Source organism: Narcine bancroftii, chromosome 2 (assembly GCF_036971445.1).
Source record: "Narcine bancroftii isolate sNarBan1 chromosome 2, sNarBan1.hap1, whole genome shotgun sequence".
NCBI lineage: Eukaryota > Metazoa > Chordata > Chondrichthyes > Torpediniformes > Narcinidae > Narcine > Narcine bancroftii.
In genome coordinates, this window is record NC_091470.1 from 158,032,662 (window position 1) to 158,047,968 (window position 15,307).

General features: G+C 38.1%; 1 protein-coding gene across 4 annotated transcripts in view; it reads left to right on the forward strand.

Moving 5' to 3' along the window:
* fbxo42 (F-box protein 42) overlaps positions 1–15,307 on the forward strand; it is a 42,842-nt gene that overhangs the window by 12,401 nt on the left and 15,134 nt on the right. For all 4 annotated transcript variants that reach the window (XR_011351806.1, XM_069918867.1, XM_069918865.1 and 1 more), the window contains exons 5-9: positions 4,147–4,300; positions 7,742–7,852; positions 8,180–8,276; positions 10,475–10,531; positions 13,801–13,917. Coding sequence is in view for 3 of the 4 variants with exons in the window: in XM_069918867.1 (XP_069774968.1) it covers positions 4,147–4,300; positions 7,742–7,852; positions 8,180–8,276; positions 10,475–10,531; positions 13,801–13,917 (536 nt within the window). In the remaining variant the exon portion in view is untranslated. The remainder of the gene's footprint in view (positions 1–4,146; positions 4,301–7,741; positions 7,853–8,179; positions 8,277–10,474; positions 10,532–13,800; positions 13,918–15,307) is intronic.

The following is a 15,307-nucleotide window of genomic DNA, read 5'->3' on the forward strand; positions in this document are numbered from 1 at the left end:
ACTATATTCAGGCTTGCCCAAGGCTCGATTACCACAAGAGGCCATTGCAATGATTTATTAATAAATGGGGAGTATTTTCTCCTCTTTCTATAATGATTTTTGCTTTTTCCCCTGGGAGTCGGGGGTTGTGTTTGTTAGTTTCTGGCAACTGCGTGTGTTTTTGTGGTTTGACCACGACCTATAAATGGAGGGTGGTAAATGCTGGTTCTTCTGGCATTTTGGGGAGGGAGGGATTTGTTATTTTTCTTTGTTAGCCTAATTTTTTTTTAATGTTTGTATTTTGAATAAATTCAATGTTTTTGGATTAAAATATAAAAAAGAATAATAAAAAAAGATTCCGAATTCAATTTATTGTCATAGTAATAAAACAGTGTCCTACTCCCTTCTGTGTGCTGCAAGGCAGACCGATTCACCACCGGCATAAATTGCCTAGGTGCCTCTTAGATTTCTTACAGTCAGAGAAAGAGAATTTAGTTTTCCTCCCTTGTGTCTCATCCAGTCACTCTTGCTTCTGGTTCTTTGAATGTTGTATGCCTCACGTTTGCCCATTCTTTATGCATATATTGAACTGTGATAGATCTAATCAAGTCCTTTGCAGATTTCCCCATGCATCTTTCCAACAATTTTTCTGTAACCTTGCTGCGTATAGTAGGTATATTCTCAAGGTAGTATTTTAGGAAGATCTCTTATTTATTGACAATCAGAATGGAAAATTTAGTGTTTCAGTTGTAGAGTGTGCTGCAAAGACCCTGTCTGGAATATAATTTTCAATTTTGGGTGAAGAGCCTTAGGAATTGTGTGTTGTTCTTGTCCAGGATTCAGCATAGATATACTGAAATTTACTGAAATTATGTGTTTTGGTTTCTGTTCCTTTTGGATTTATATTTGTACGGGTGATATAATTTAAGTGTTTAAAATAATTAAGAAATTTGGTAAGCTGGAGAAAGATAAATGAATTGCCCTGACTGGCTTGATGTATCTCCAAGATCCTTGAGGATTACGGCATAATTAATAAGATGACTTTTTTATTATTGAATTCAATTAATTTTCTAGACTTCTCCCCTTTCCTGCTCATTATCTTGATACAGTGTTAAATTTGACTCCAGGGTATGAATGGTGGCTGATTACTTGACCAAGGTGCTATCATAGCCAAGTCCAGTCACATTTCTCATCTGAGATGCCAATGTGTATGCAGACTTTTTAAGATGTTACTGATAGTGGATTGGAAACCATGACTAATTTTATTTTCATCTGTGTTATTTTTTCTTCATTGTTCTTCAACTCGATCCCCATAATCTTTGCTGATTAACTGTGCATTGAGTGAATATCATAATTATTCTAGTTTCCCTGGGCGTGATGTGAGAAATACACAAGCCCATCTAACCACAGAAGCTTAACGTATTAGTTGGAATGTTTTGAGCATCTGGTTTTCTATCTCATCACCATTGAATCTTGTTTGTTTGCAATAGAAATAGGAGAAAGCCATTGATTCCTTCTCACTTCTTCCACTATTTAATCAGATCGTGGTTGATTTCAATCTTAATTCCAAAATACACAATGAAAATTGCAACCATAAATGTTTCCATCATAAATGAGCCCAAGTATTTTCTGACATCAGTGTTCCACCGAAGCATTCAGGTCTTTGTACTTGAAAAAGTAATTTCTATCTATTCCATTATATCATATCCTTTTAATCATCTTAAGAACTTGATCATCCTATAATCTTCTATACTTAAGGGGATATTAGGAAATCTATGCAATCTGGCATCAATTGAATCCTTTTAGCCCAAGTATTAGTCTGTTCATTAATTTAGACATACAGTACGATAACAGGCCCTTCCTCCCCCATTAGCCCATACCCCCCCCCAAATATACCAATTAACCATCAACCACCGTACGTTTGTGAAAAGTGGGAGGAAACTGGAACACCCAGAGGAAACCCACGCAGACATGGGGAGAACAATATCCTTACAGACTGCGCATTTCAAGATTAGTATCTCTTCCCTGAATTGTGTCCAGAACTAAATGTAATAACTCCAAGTGGTATTGAATCAGAACTTTTAATAACTGAAATTCCAATCTTTAACATTCTATCTGACATTGCTATCTGTGAGATGATGCCCGATTGAACGGTTACATCATAAAAATTGTTCAAATTTTCTGATGGCGTCCTGTCTGCTCGTTTTGAAAATGCTAAAAGAGAAAGTTTGTACGGACCATGAACTCAGACTCCAAGAGAAATCTCCTGGACTACAGTTGAGGGGTATCTGCTGTCAATCATTGCACATTGATTTATTAATTAAAGAGCAAATGAGATCCAGAGAAATCATGGCTGATTATTATTGTGTAAAAGTATATATTAAATATAATCCTAGGAGATTTGCTGTATTTCAAGGATGCAACTTCACTGCGAATCAGTAGATGGAAGTTGAACAAGGAGATGCCGAGTTTTTATTTTATTTTTGACTTTTTAAAAATTCTATTGCTGTCTCTGAAGAACTGGTTTTCAATTAATTTGTATCCTCTCAAATGTTTTTGTGAAGACTCCTTTTTAGTTTCTACTAGAAAAGTGATGAAGGGATTTATCAATTTAGCACCAAGCAAGTACTTCACCAGATATTGAATTTATTCATTGGGTACTCATGATAGTCTCTGCATGAAAGTGCTGCATTGCCTCAATTTAGAAATGCTTTCATATCAGACTTTCTTAAAATTCCACTTGGTGTGCACTTTGTCTGGATGTGTGAAAGTATATAAGGATTCCCTTTGGTCAATCATTGAATCACTCAAGCAAAAAAAAATGCTGCCTTGCAGTCATTCCCAATCTGTTCGTGCAGGAAGCTTGTTGCCAATAACCCTGATGCAAAAGGGAGGGGGTATAAATTTCTAAAATTCATTTGAAAGAAAAATTGCATAATGGAAAGACCCAGTCAGTGATTGGACTTTCTAACATGAATGTAGCAAGCATGATTGACACAATATGGGCATGTTATCAACTATAGTTCTGAAGGACTGTACTTGAAAAGAGATATCATATCTCTTTTTCTATTTTTGTTGTAAGGCCAGCGACGTGGCTTACAGCATAGTTGGACATGTTTTTTCAATACAGTTTTGAATTGGTCTGCTCATGGATTTTGCAATTTGTAGAAAATACTACAGCTAGAAAATGTTGGAAACACTCAGCACTCCTTGAGGTATTGGTAGAAAGAGAAACAGTAACGTTTCAGGTGAGGGAGTCTTCATCAAAAACTTACGGTTGATAAAGGTTCTTCAGGATAGAATGTTCAATGTTTCTCTTTTCACAAATGATCTCTAAACTGAGTCATGAGTCCATTTTTTCTGTTTTTAATCCGATTGGCATCATTGCCTATGGATTTACCAGGTTACTCTCATCAGAGTTGAAATTTATTGTCAGAGTACATGAATGATATCACGTACATCCCTGAGATTCTTTTTCCTGCGGGCCAGGCAGAATTTCTACTTATCGGTAACTGTAAACTATACTCAAGAAGAAACGTGTTTATAAAGAGAGAATTGTTAAAAAATGTAAAATAATGTACATATTTTATAATCTGAACTCTTTGAATATTGAACTATTCATCCCAGCGAGCCGTCAAGGGTTTTTGACAACTTTCAGGTTGACACTAGCAAGAGGCAGCTCATATTTTTGTCATTGATATAAGTAAAAGTTTAAGTACTTGCCACTCGTGTTTATCCCTGATTCTTCTCATTTTGGACATTGTGTTTTACTCAAATGAACTGACAGGTCTTCTCTTGAACCGTGAACAGATAGCAATCCTCAGTGAGTGTAGTAATTCATCTGCTTCATGAAACATTGCCTCATCCAATTCTTCAATTTTTGCACAATTCCACTAGGAATAGAATTCAGTGCCAGATTTTTTTTTTTCTTTTTCCTTGCTTTCTTCCCCCCCACCCCCCCCCCCCCTCAAGTGTAGGCCAAAAACTAATCATGCAATTTCACATTAATTGGTATAGCTGATAGTTTTTAATTACAAACTTTGAGATGTTTTAGGCAAAAATGTAATTAGAACATAACAATGCAGTATAGGCCCTTCGGCCCTCAATGTTGTTCAACACTGCCTGTCTAAGAGTCTCGCAATTTTTTGCCTTCCCCAATTTCCATAGGATCCTATCCGTCTCCAAAGGCTGGAGCCACATTAGTTGTGTATAAGGATCTTCTTGTGTTATTTGGAGGTTGGACCAGGCCGAGCCCCTACCCACTTCATCAGCCTGAAAGGTTTTTTGATGAAATACATACTTACTCGCCTTCAAAAAACTGGTAAATAATTTATCCTTGTTTAACATACTATTATAATTCTGATTTGTTTTAAGTGGAATGTAATGAAAATTGAAATAAACATTGAACAATTTAAGAGAATGCACTTAGTTAAATGGAATAATTGGGTAATCACAGAATCTCCCTTCATCCTGCCTGTGTAAGGAAATGTTTGACTTCCCTCTCAAATTCACTTATCCTGTTTGTGCTTAATGTTGCATTTAATAAATGTTCAAACATAAACTCAAACCGAGTGAAGACTAGACAAAAACATTAATAGGATAAAGATAAATTTGTTTCTTAGAAATGCAAAAGAATCTGTATGATTCAGATCAGAATATTCTAGATGATCAAACAACTGGAACAAAGCTTTTCATGTAGTTAGGACGTTCAGATATTAAGGAAAGTAAATTTTGCAGAGCTGCTTATCTTAAAGTCATAGTTACCAATGGCATGGAGTTGCAGCATTCTTTGTCACAGTTTGGGTTCCTTTATAGATTTAAGCTTATGATAACCTCTGGCTTTTCATGTCATCCCTTGATTAAAGAGGGGTAAATTAGATTTTAATTTCCATTAGGTCATCATTAGCAGGTGTTTTGAGACAGTGGAGTGCATCTTGCATTCGATAGGATATTGCCTAGAGATTGGCAGCTGAAATCATTTATCATTTGGAACTCAAACAAATTCTTGTCCAAGTATAGCTGCATTGAACAGCGTTTCAACATGCTAGCTTCATTCCTGGTTCAGATGTATTGGAGAAAAATTATAGTACCCCCCCCCCACCCTTTTCAAAAGTTCGCTTTGTGCCACCTCACTTCACATTACGAAAGACCAACGTTAGGACCTGTTTTCGCAAACTGAAATGAATCCGAAGAGGATTTTTGCTTTGATGAAAAAAGGCATTTGTTTTGTACTGAAGCATTATCGAGGAGGTGCGCATCCCAAGCTCCTTCCCCAGGGACTACACTCAGCATTTCAACATGAAACCATCATAGTTTTGAACTGTATCCGATCGTCTGCTTTATCGTGATTTAGTTTGCATCTGTTAGCAAGATGGAACCATAGAATGCTACAGCACAGAAAACAGGCCATTCGTCTACTCTAGTTTGTGCCAACCATCATCTCCCTAATCCCACTAACATGCTTCCATTCCATAACCCTCCAGGCCTCTCCCATCCATATACCTATCCAATTTATTCTTAAAACACACAGTTGAGCTTGCATTCACCACATCAGATGGTAGTTCATTTCACAATCCCCCCGCCCACTCTCTGAGTGAAGAACATCCCCTGAACGTTCCCCTAAACCTTTCCCCTTCAGTTTAAACCTATGACCTCTCGTTTTTATCTCCCCTAATCAAAGTGGAAAAAGCCCATTCGCATCCACTCTGTCTATACCTCTCAAAATCTTGTAAACCTCTGACATATCTCCCCTCATTCTTCTTCCCTTCAAGAAATAAAGTCCTAACCGGTTTAATCTTTCTCTGTAACTCAACTCCTGAAGACCCAGTGACATCCTAGGGAATCTTCTCTGCGCTCTTTCAATCTTATTGATTTTCTTCCTATAGTCAGCACCCAGAATTGCACAAAATATTCCAAATTTGGCTTCACCAATATCTAAACAACTTCAACATAGCATCCCAACTCTATACACAATATTTTAATTATAGAGGCTAAGACACCAAAAATTCTCTTTACGCCTTGTCCACATGTGACATCACCTTCAAGGAATAAAGTATTTATATCCTCCGCACTTCTATCATTAACTATATCTACTTTGGTTTGCCCTCCCAAAATACATCCCCACATTTGTCGGCATTAAACTCCATATGCCTTTTTTTTGGCCCATTCTCCTAGCTGGTCCAGATCCCTCTGCAAGTTTTGAAAATATTTCTCGCTGTCCTCAATGCCTCCTATCTTGTGTCATCAGCAAATTTGCTAATCAATTTCACCACATTATCATCCAGATCATTGATATATACAATAAACTACAATGGTCCCAACATGAATCCCTAAGACACACCACTAGATACAGGCCTCCACTACCACCCTCTGTCTTCTCCCACACAGCCAATTTTGAATCCAGTTTACAATCTCTCCTTGAATACCCAGTGTCAGAACCTTCTGAACTAACCTCACAAGTGGGACCTTGTCAAAGGCTTTACTAAAGTCCATATAGACAATGTCCACAGTCTTTCCTTCACCTTCCTTCCTTGTAACTTCCTCGAAAAACTCTGAAAGATTTGTTAAACATGACCTACCATGCACAAAGCCATACTGACTACCCTCAATCAGCCCAAGACTGTCCAAATACCTATATATTCTGTCTCTCAGTACTCCTTCCAACAATTTACCCACCATTGACATCAGGCTCACTGGATTATAATTACCTGTTTGTTTTTTTTTTTTGGAGCCCTTTTTAAACAACAGGACAACATGAGCTGTCCTCCAATCCTCTAGCACCTCACCTGTGGCCAAGGACATGAATATAATTTCTGCCCTAGGTGATTGATGTACCTTTATTTACTGTAAGGCAGCAAGCTCCTCTTCCTGTGTTCCACAACTTTTCTGTTTGTTTCCCTTCCTTATGCACTATGCCACTTTCCCGAGTAAATACTGATGCAAAAAAGTTTAAGATCTCCCTCATTGCATGACGCTCCACACATAGTTGACCACTCTGATCCTCTAAGGAACCAATTTTGTCCCTTACTATCCTTTTACTCTTAATATACATATAGAAACCCTTCAGGATTACCTTCATATTATCTGCCAGAGCAACCTGTGTCTTTTTGCCTTTCTGATTTCTTTCACCTTATTAGCTCTTTGTTGTCTATACTTGCTATACATCTCCATAATTCTTATCCAGATTAACAATATTCCTTGAAAACCAGGGTTCCCTATGCCTAGTAACTTTGTCTTCAATCCTAACAGGAAGATGCAAACTCTGAACTCTCAAGATTTCTCCCTTGAAGGCCATCCACTGACCTATCACATCCTTGCCATAAAACAATGCATCCCAATCCACTCTTCCGAGATCTTTTCTCATTTCCACATAAAATTTGCCTTCCTCCAATTTAGAATCCAAACATGACCAGACTTATCTTTTTCCATAAATAATTTGAAGCTAATGTCATTATGGTCACTGGACCCAAAATGTTCAACTACACATGCATCTGTCACCTATCATCTGTGTCCTAAGATATCAGAAAAGCCTAAGAGAGCTCGTAAGCATGTGGCGCTTAGCTGGACTGGGAACACTCAAAAATTTTTCCCATATAAATTTATGGTAATTGTTTCAGCTTACGAAAGGTTTCATGGAAACACTCTACTTTTGGATAGTGATGGAAATGTGTATTAATATTTCTCTTTGCTTTGGTTTTGTGCATGCCAAACTGAGTTGTGAACATCTTTATTAGCGTCAATCTTTTCTTCTCCCTCTCTCAAGGTGGAACTGTATTGTTACAACTCACGGACCCCCTCCAATGGCTGGCCATTCATCTTCTGTCATAGGAGATAAAATGATTGTATTCGGAGGGTCATTAGGCTCTCGACAGATGTATGTACACAAATCTTAAAGAATATGTTGGTAAATTAGATGGAAATTGTGTGAGATCCTTTATTCCAGTTACACCCACTGTTCAGATTGTCTGTCCTATGTTTTTTGTTCTTTCAACTGTGTATTGAGGTTTAGCTCCTGTTTTTAAAAAGAATGAATAAATTTACTCTTGAAGGGATTCCCAGGAGTTTGTTGAGCTACTTTGAGTGAAGCATCTAATTTAAATCGGTGACATTACTGAGATTGAGAAGTTGTTAAGTGACAAATCACTAGTATATTGATAGCTTGTTGCTTATTCTTTCTTGATCTGTTCCACTTTAACTTCAGGAGTAACGAGGTCTGGATTTTGGATATGGAACAATGGGTCTGGTCTAAACCAGCAACTTCGGGTAATGCACCTCATCCAAGGGGTGGGCAGTCCCAGGTGAGAGAAAAGGGGATGGTTTTTTATGCCATTGTTTGAGTTTTGGTACAGATTTATCAGGGACAGGTGGGTTTCTGGAATATCAAATGGATGAAGTTGAATATTTACTGGAACTATACAAATTCAACCTAAGGCTTGAAATATTTATGGTTTTCCTTTAAAATGTCCAGAATGTGAATTTCCTGAGATTACTAAGATAGTCATCTGTTTTCTTTTGTATTTAAATTATCTGTTGTGCAGCAGGTTTTAAACTTTAAACATGTACATGATGTTAATAGTCTCTAAAGTGATCTGACCCACCTTGTGCTTTTAGTTCATTCTATTTAATATTTTAAGCAAAAACAATGCTGAGAAAACTGAGCAAATCAAACCGTAAACTTGTAGAGCAAAGGTAAAGATACATAACCAATGTTTCAGGCTTGAGCCTGCCTACATTTTGCTCATACCTTAATGAAAGGCTGAAGCCGGAAATATTGGTCATGCATCTTGATCTTTGCTGAGTTTCTCCAGCATTGTGTTTTAACTTCAGCCATGTTGTCCGCAGACTTTTGTGTTTTACTTCTATTTTACTTTTTCTTTGAAATACTTAATTTAAAAAAAAAACTTTGACCCGTGTGTGTGTGTGTGTGTGTGTGTGTATATAATTGCTCTTATTTAATATTTATTTGTTTGTCACTTCATTTTCATGTTTTATTCTTTTGCTTCTTAGAATTTATTCTTTCATCTATGCCACAAAAATATTGATAAAGTTGAGATGTAATCAGTCAATAGGTTTGCTGGTTTTGGTTCTGCCTATAACTCCTCATTCCCATATTAGTGATTAAACACTTGAAGTTGTCATGCTTTTTTAAATTTTTTTTTATTTTTCACACTATGAACCATATTAACCAAAGTACACACAAACATTTCCCTCTTGAATATACACAGTGTCATTTTCTCCCCTTTCCCCCCCTCCCTCCTTCCCACCCCCCCTTCCTACCCACTAAACGTTCAACATATACAATACAATAAACCCATTAAACAGTGTCATCACACAATGAAAATAAACAAGAAAATTGTGTCATCTACTTTTACACACTGGGTCAGTTCATTTCGTCTTCTTTTAGGGGGTGGAGGTCCGCGGTAGGCCCCCTCTGTTGTGTTCCATTAAATCACAAAAAGCAACATACCAAAAAATCCAGAGAATTTTCTTCTAAGTAATGTAAGAAGTAAAGAATTAGGCCTCAAATTGGATGAAGCACAATTATGATAGCCTTAGCTGTAGCAAAAAAATGTATAATGTCAACCTGGAAATCGGAAGAGAGCCTGAGAGTACAGCAATGGTACATAGAAATGTACCATTGGAAAAAAATAACATATAATTAAAAAAATAAAGTCACAGTATTCGAACAAATTTGGGAACCATACATGGAAGTTGTCATGCTTGAAGGTGTTCATGTCTTAGAGCTAAAAGAACATGGATTCCTATATCATCATTGAGAATTGAACAAAAGGCTAATTTGTACCTTCAGTGCAATCTTAGTACTGCTTTGCCAAAAATACTGTTTTTAGGAATTGATTTCAAACTGAGAATTTCCAAATGTGTATAGCATGGTTCTAAGATTATGCTTCAAAAAAATGGCTATGAAGTATTTCACCCATTTTGAGTATGAAATGCACAAAATATTTTAAGTTCTCACTAATTTTATTATACAGGTTGAAACTCTCTAGTCCAGTGGCCTTGGGTTCTGACTGGTGTTGGACCACAAAATTTGTACCTATTCTAAGAACTATCTATAACTCAGTTTCTGTAGGATGGAAAGGCTGTCACTGAGATTGCAAAAGTTGAATTAGTAAATTAATTAGCTGCGGGATTAGTACACATCTTTGTTAATTTCAGATCTTTGTTAGAATTAGTTGTCTAGATCTGCACAACATATTCAAAACATGCCAGTCAGTCCACAGGAGTTGTCAGAATGCAAAATGCTCGATTTGAGAGAATTTTAACATGTGGAATAGATTGCTGTTTGATTTGGTTCCTTAAATTAATTTTAATACGTAGAGAACCATTTACAAGTCCTCGTTTGCTAAGATGTGTAAAACCAGTACATTCTCAAGTAGGTCATGTTGGCATAAAGAGCGTGTCTTGTATTTTAAAAGCAGCTTTTTAAAGAAATGTTGTCTTGGACATTAATCAAAAAATTTACTTTTTATTTTAGATTATTATTGATTATGAAACGATCCTGATCCTGGGAGGCTGTGGAGGACCCAATGCAGTGAGTATTACTGGTGTATTTTCTCCATGCCCATTGCTTTTGCAATCATATAACCATTTACAGAGCGGAAACAGGCCATGTCGACCTTTCGAGTCCGCACTGGTTCACTTGAACAACTCCACTAGCTCAATCCTCTCGCTCTCCACCAATATCCCTCCAACCCCCTCACCTCCATGTACACATCCAACCTTTTCTTAAATGACAGAAGGGACCCTGCCGCAATTATCTCATTCGGAAGAACATTCCATTCTGCCACCACTCTCTGAGTGAAGAAGCATCCTCTAATATTTCTCCTAAAGTTTTGCCCTCTTACCTTTAACTCATTCCCTCTTGTTCCAACCGTCCCTGCCCTCAGGGGAGTCTGTTTATGTCAAGACTATTCCTTTCATAATTTTAATATGCATTCATGTATTTTCCACGTCATTACAACCTAGTTACAACTAATGAAAGATCACTACAAAGTTTGACATATATAATTTGGGAGAAAAAAAAGTGCTTTTCAGTATAGAATCCTTGGGTTTTTTATGAATTGGTTAATGAAGTGAGTACACTGATAATGCAGAGAATCCATGGTTGCCAGAGAAAACTCAGTTCAAGGTAAATCTAGAAAAAGAAGTCTTGACATTAATCACTGTAAAAGGATTGGCAAATGTGTTTTCACAAGTGAATAAAGCCCATGCCAATTTGGAAAGCCTGGACCAGAATGTTGAAAGATTCGCCAAGGTTGATCGACAAATTCAGGTTGATCGATAAATTGCTATCATCAAATCTACTCGGGGGGTGGGGGGAAGAAGCAAACAATGGCTATGAAGTATTTCATGTTCTTCAAGTGTGTGATTTCGCCCCTTCCCCCAGAAATAACCCCCTGCCCCAAGCAATTGTATATTGAATAGGACAAAAGAATGCTGTATACAACTTATACATGCCATGCTAACACATGTCTGACTTGCATCCATTTCGAGATCTGACTGGTCGGACAGAACAGAACTCGGGCATATGTCAGGGAATGGCTGAATAGCAAAGGTACATAACCAACGTTTGGGGCTTGAACTCTTCATAATACCTTAATGAAGGGCTCAAGCTCGAACTGTTGGTGATCTTTATCTTTGCTATATAAAGGACACCTGCTGAGTTTCTATAGCATTGTGTTTTTACAAATGCATGAAGTAAAGAGGTTAAGCGTTTTTTGAGAAAAATAAAGCTGCAAAGGGTAAAAAGATTGTTACTGCAGTACACAAAAGTGCTGCAGAAACTCAGCAGATTATGCAGCATCCATAGAAAGTAAAAGGCAGTTGACATTTTCAGGCCTGAGCCCTTCTTCAAGACAGATGCCTAATAAAAAGATTGGAGTGGGAGTAGAAGGGGGAGGAACTTAGACTAACAGATATGAGGATGCAGGTGGGATAAAAGAGAAAGAAGATAAAGGCTGTACAGTTGGCATAGCAGTTAGCGCAAATGAGTTTATAGCACCAGCAATTGGGACCGGGGTTACCTGTGCTGTCTGTAAGGGGTTGATATGTTCTCTCAGTGTTATAATCATATAACCATATGATTATGATTATGGAGCAGGCCATGTTGGCCTTTCGAGTCCGCACCGGTTCACTGATTTTGTGCGCCATGGGTTTTCCCCAGGGGCTCTAGTTTCTTCCCATAGTTCAAAACGTACAATTGTGGGGGGGGGGGGGGGGGGGTTGTGTAGGTTAATTGGGTGGGTCTGTTACCATAGTGTATGTTTAAATTTAAAAAAAAGTGATTGGGGGAGAGGGTAAAGGGCTAAGAATGATGGCTGATAGGAGAAGGAAGGGAAGGGGGAGGGGAGGGAGGAAGGGGGATGAGGGAAGGAGAGAGACTGGTGGAGGGAGTTAAATGAACCAATGATATTGATGCCATCTAGTTGGAGACTGCCAAGATCCAATGCAAGGTGTTTGTCCAATTTGTGGGAGGCCTCACAGGGCTGTATATGATACTATGGACAGATTGGGGTATGAAATTGAAGTGGTTGGCCACTGGGAAGTCTGTGTTGCTGCAGCAGACGCAGCGAAGGCGCACAACAAAGCGGTCTCGAATTCTGTGTCCAGTCTCCCCAATGTAGAGGAGGTTGCATCGGGAGTACTAGATGCAGTAAATGACCCATGCCACGTAATGGGTGAAGTGTTGCTTCAACTGGAAAGACTGTATAGTGGTGAGGGAGGAGATACAAGTGCAGATGTAGCACTTATATAACCATATAACATAGCACAGAACAGGCCAGTTCGGCCCTACTAGTCCATGCCGTAACAAATCCCCACCCTCCTAGTCCCACTGACCAGCACCCGGTCCATACCCGTCCAGTCCTCTCCTCTCCATGTAACTATCCAGTCTATCCTTAAATGTAACCAATGATCCCGCCTCAACCACGTCTGCCGGAAGCTCATTCCACATCCCTACCACCCTTTGCGTATAGAAATATCCCCTCATGTTCCCCTTATAATTTTTCCCCTTCAAACTTAAACCATCTCCTCCACTCTTAACTGAAAAAGCCTATCCACATTTATGAAGGCCAACATTCCAAATGCCTTCTTCACCACACCATCTACCTGAGTATCAGCCTTGAGGGTACTATTTACCATCACTCCTAAATCCCTTCTTGCGGTCATGAAATTGAAGTGGTTGGCCACTGGGAAGTCTGTGTTGCTGCAGCAGACGCAGCGAAGGCGCACAACAAAGCGGTCTCGAATTCTGTGTCCAGTCTCCCCAATGTAGAGGAGGTTGCATCGGGAGTACTAGATGCAGTAAATGACCCATGCCACGTAGGTACCAAGGGGACAAATTTGAAAAGCTCTCTTTTTGTCAACATTCTAACTTTGTACTGATTTTTACTCCTGCATGTTGTCAAATCGTGCCTCTGGTCTCTTACCTGGTGTAATATATTAAGTAGCTATCTGACTACATTTGAAGACAATTTTCCTTTACAGGTCTTGAATGCATCACAACATTAGAGATGAATCGGAAGAATGTTTTAAACATTCTTCCCTCATCATGTACAAGAAGAATGCATAACATATCTCTAAGATGGTAGAACTGCAGCTCATTTAAAATGTGACTTTTCAGTACTTTGAGTATAATTCTCTGCTTGGTGTTGAATTTAGCTGTCAATCTTTTGTTTATAAAGTTTTGGCTTAAGGAAGTTGTATAGGGAATGTTAATCTGTGTTTGAATGTGTCTGTTATAAAATGATTTAATCAGCGTCTTTTTTTACATGCTAACTGTTGATTGCTGTTCCAACTTAGTTGTTTAAAGATGCATGGCTACTACACATGCACATGACTCCTTGGACGTGGCAACAGCTAAAAGTGGAAAATGAGGAACATGGAGCACCAGAATTGTGGTGTCATCCAGCATGTAGGGTAAGCCTTCACAATAGTTTATTTTGTTAAGCGTCGAGACTGAATGGTTCACGAAAAGGCAGAACAGATGGAAAATATTCTGGTTAGGATCTGCGCTGAACTGGCTGTTCATTTTAGGTTGATAAATTTGTAGAGTTGAGTGTATGTCTATATTAAAGATCAAGTTAGCCAGAATATTTGGTTTTGTATGCAACAATCCATATGAAAAGACTTCAGCAATGATAATTGTAATTGAATAACCCAAATTCTTCCCTTGACAACTCATCCTCGTTTCTCTTGTGATCCACGTTTGCCTGAATCCCTCTCCCTCTTGCTGTGCTCCATTCCATCTTGCCGCCTTCTAACCTCCATCTTACTCCAATTTAAATCTCACTCCCCATCATCCTCTCTCTTCTTCCCCCTTTGTACCATTTCTTTTCATGCCCTTTCCATCTTCTCTGACCGTCCCTCTACCCTCCCTTTCCCTCTCCTCTCCTGCCTGTAACTTTTTCTCTCTCGAATCTCAAATTGATTGCTGATCCCATGGGTCCTGTTGATTTCTAGTTAAATATTTCTTGTCCATTTATTGTTCGTGTTCCTTTTGTTTTGTTTGTACCCCTCTCATGCCTTGTTGCCAATGGCCTGTTTTGAATACAGCAAGTTTTTTGTGGTCCTTCACTATCAGGTCCAGCGTGAGCATTTGGACTAGGATTCTTTGCAAATGGCTGTGTTATCAGCAGAACCATTGTGCAACTTACAAGCTGTTGAGGGACTAAAGATCTCAGTGTTAACAGGTTTTCTCAATAACAAATTTATGACAGTTTGATTTTGGCCTCGAAAGGACATGGTTGTCAGCAGCCAGAAACTTGTGGACATCTCATTCTTTTTTTTTGTACATTAATGTTTTCAATTGCTGTTTTGTTTATTCCTTTTTTTAAAAATATTTTATTTAACAATTTTTAAACCACAACAGTAAATACATTTTATTCAATAATGTATTTTCAAAAGTTATACATAGTATAAAAAAAATCCCCCATCCCTCCCTCCCACACTTTCCTCCCCAAAAACCTAAAAAGGAAAAAAGAGACAAAGAAACACAAAAGGATTGGAGAATGTCAAGAGAATAAATTGTGTAACAAAGTTTTTAATAATATAGTGGTGCCTGGGGTTACCAAGAGAGGGACTCTACAGAGAGCTTATTAAACATTCATACCTACATCATGTAAATATGGGTGCCAAATCTTCAAAATACCTGATCTCTATTTCATAAATTATACGTAATCTTTTCAAGTGGTATACATTTATGTAACTCTGCATGCCATGTTTTGATTATTCCTTTTGGGATGATGGACAATGAATTATCTTTATGAGTTTAAAAAAAAATGATTAACTGGCATTTGTTTTGCATGTT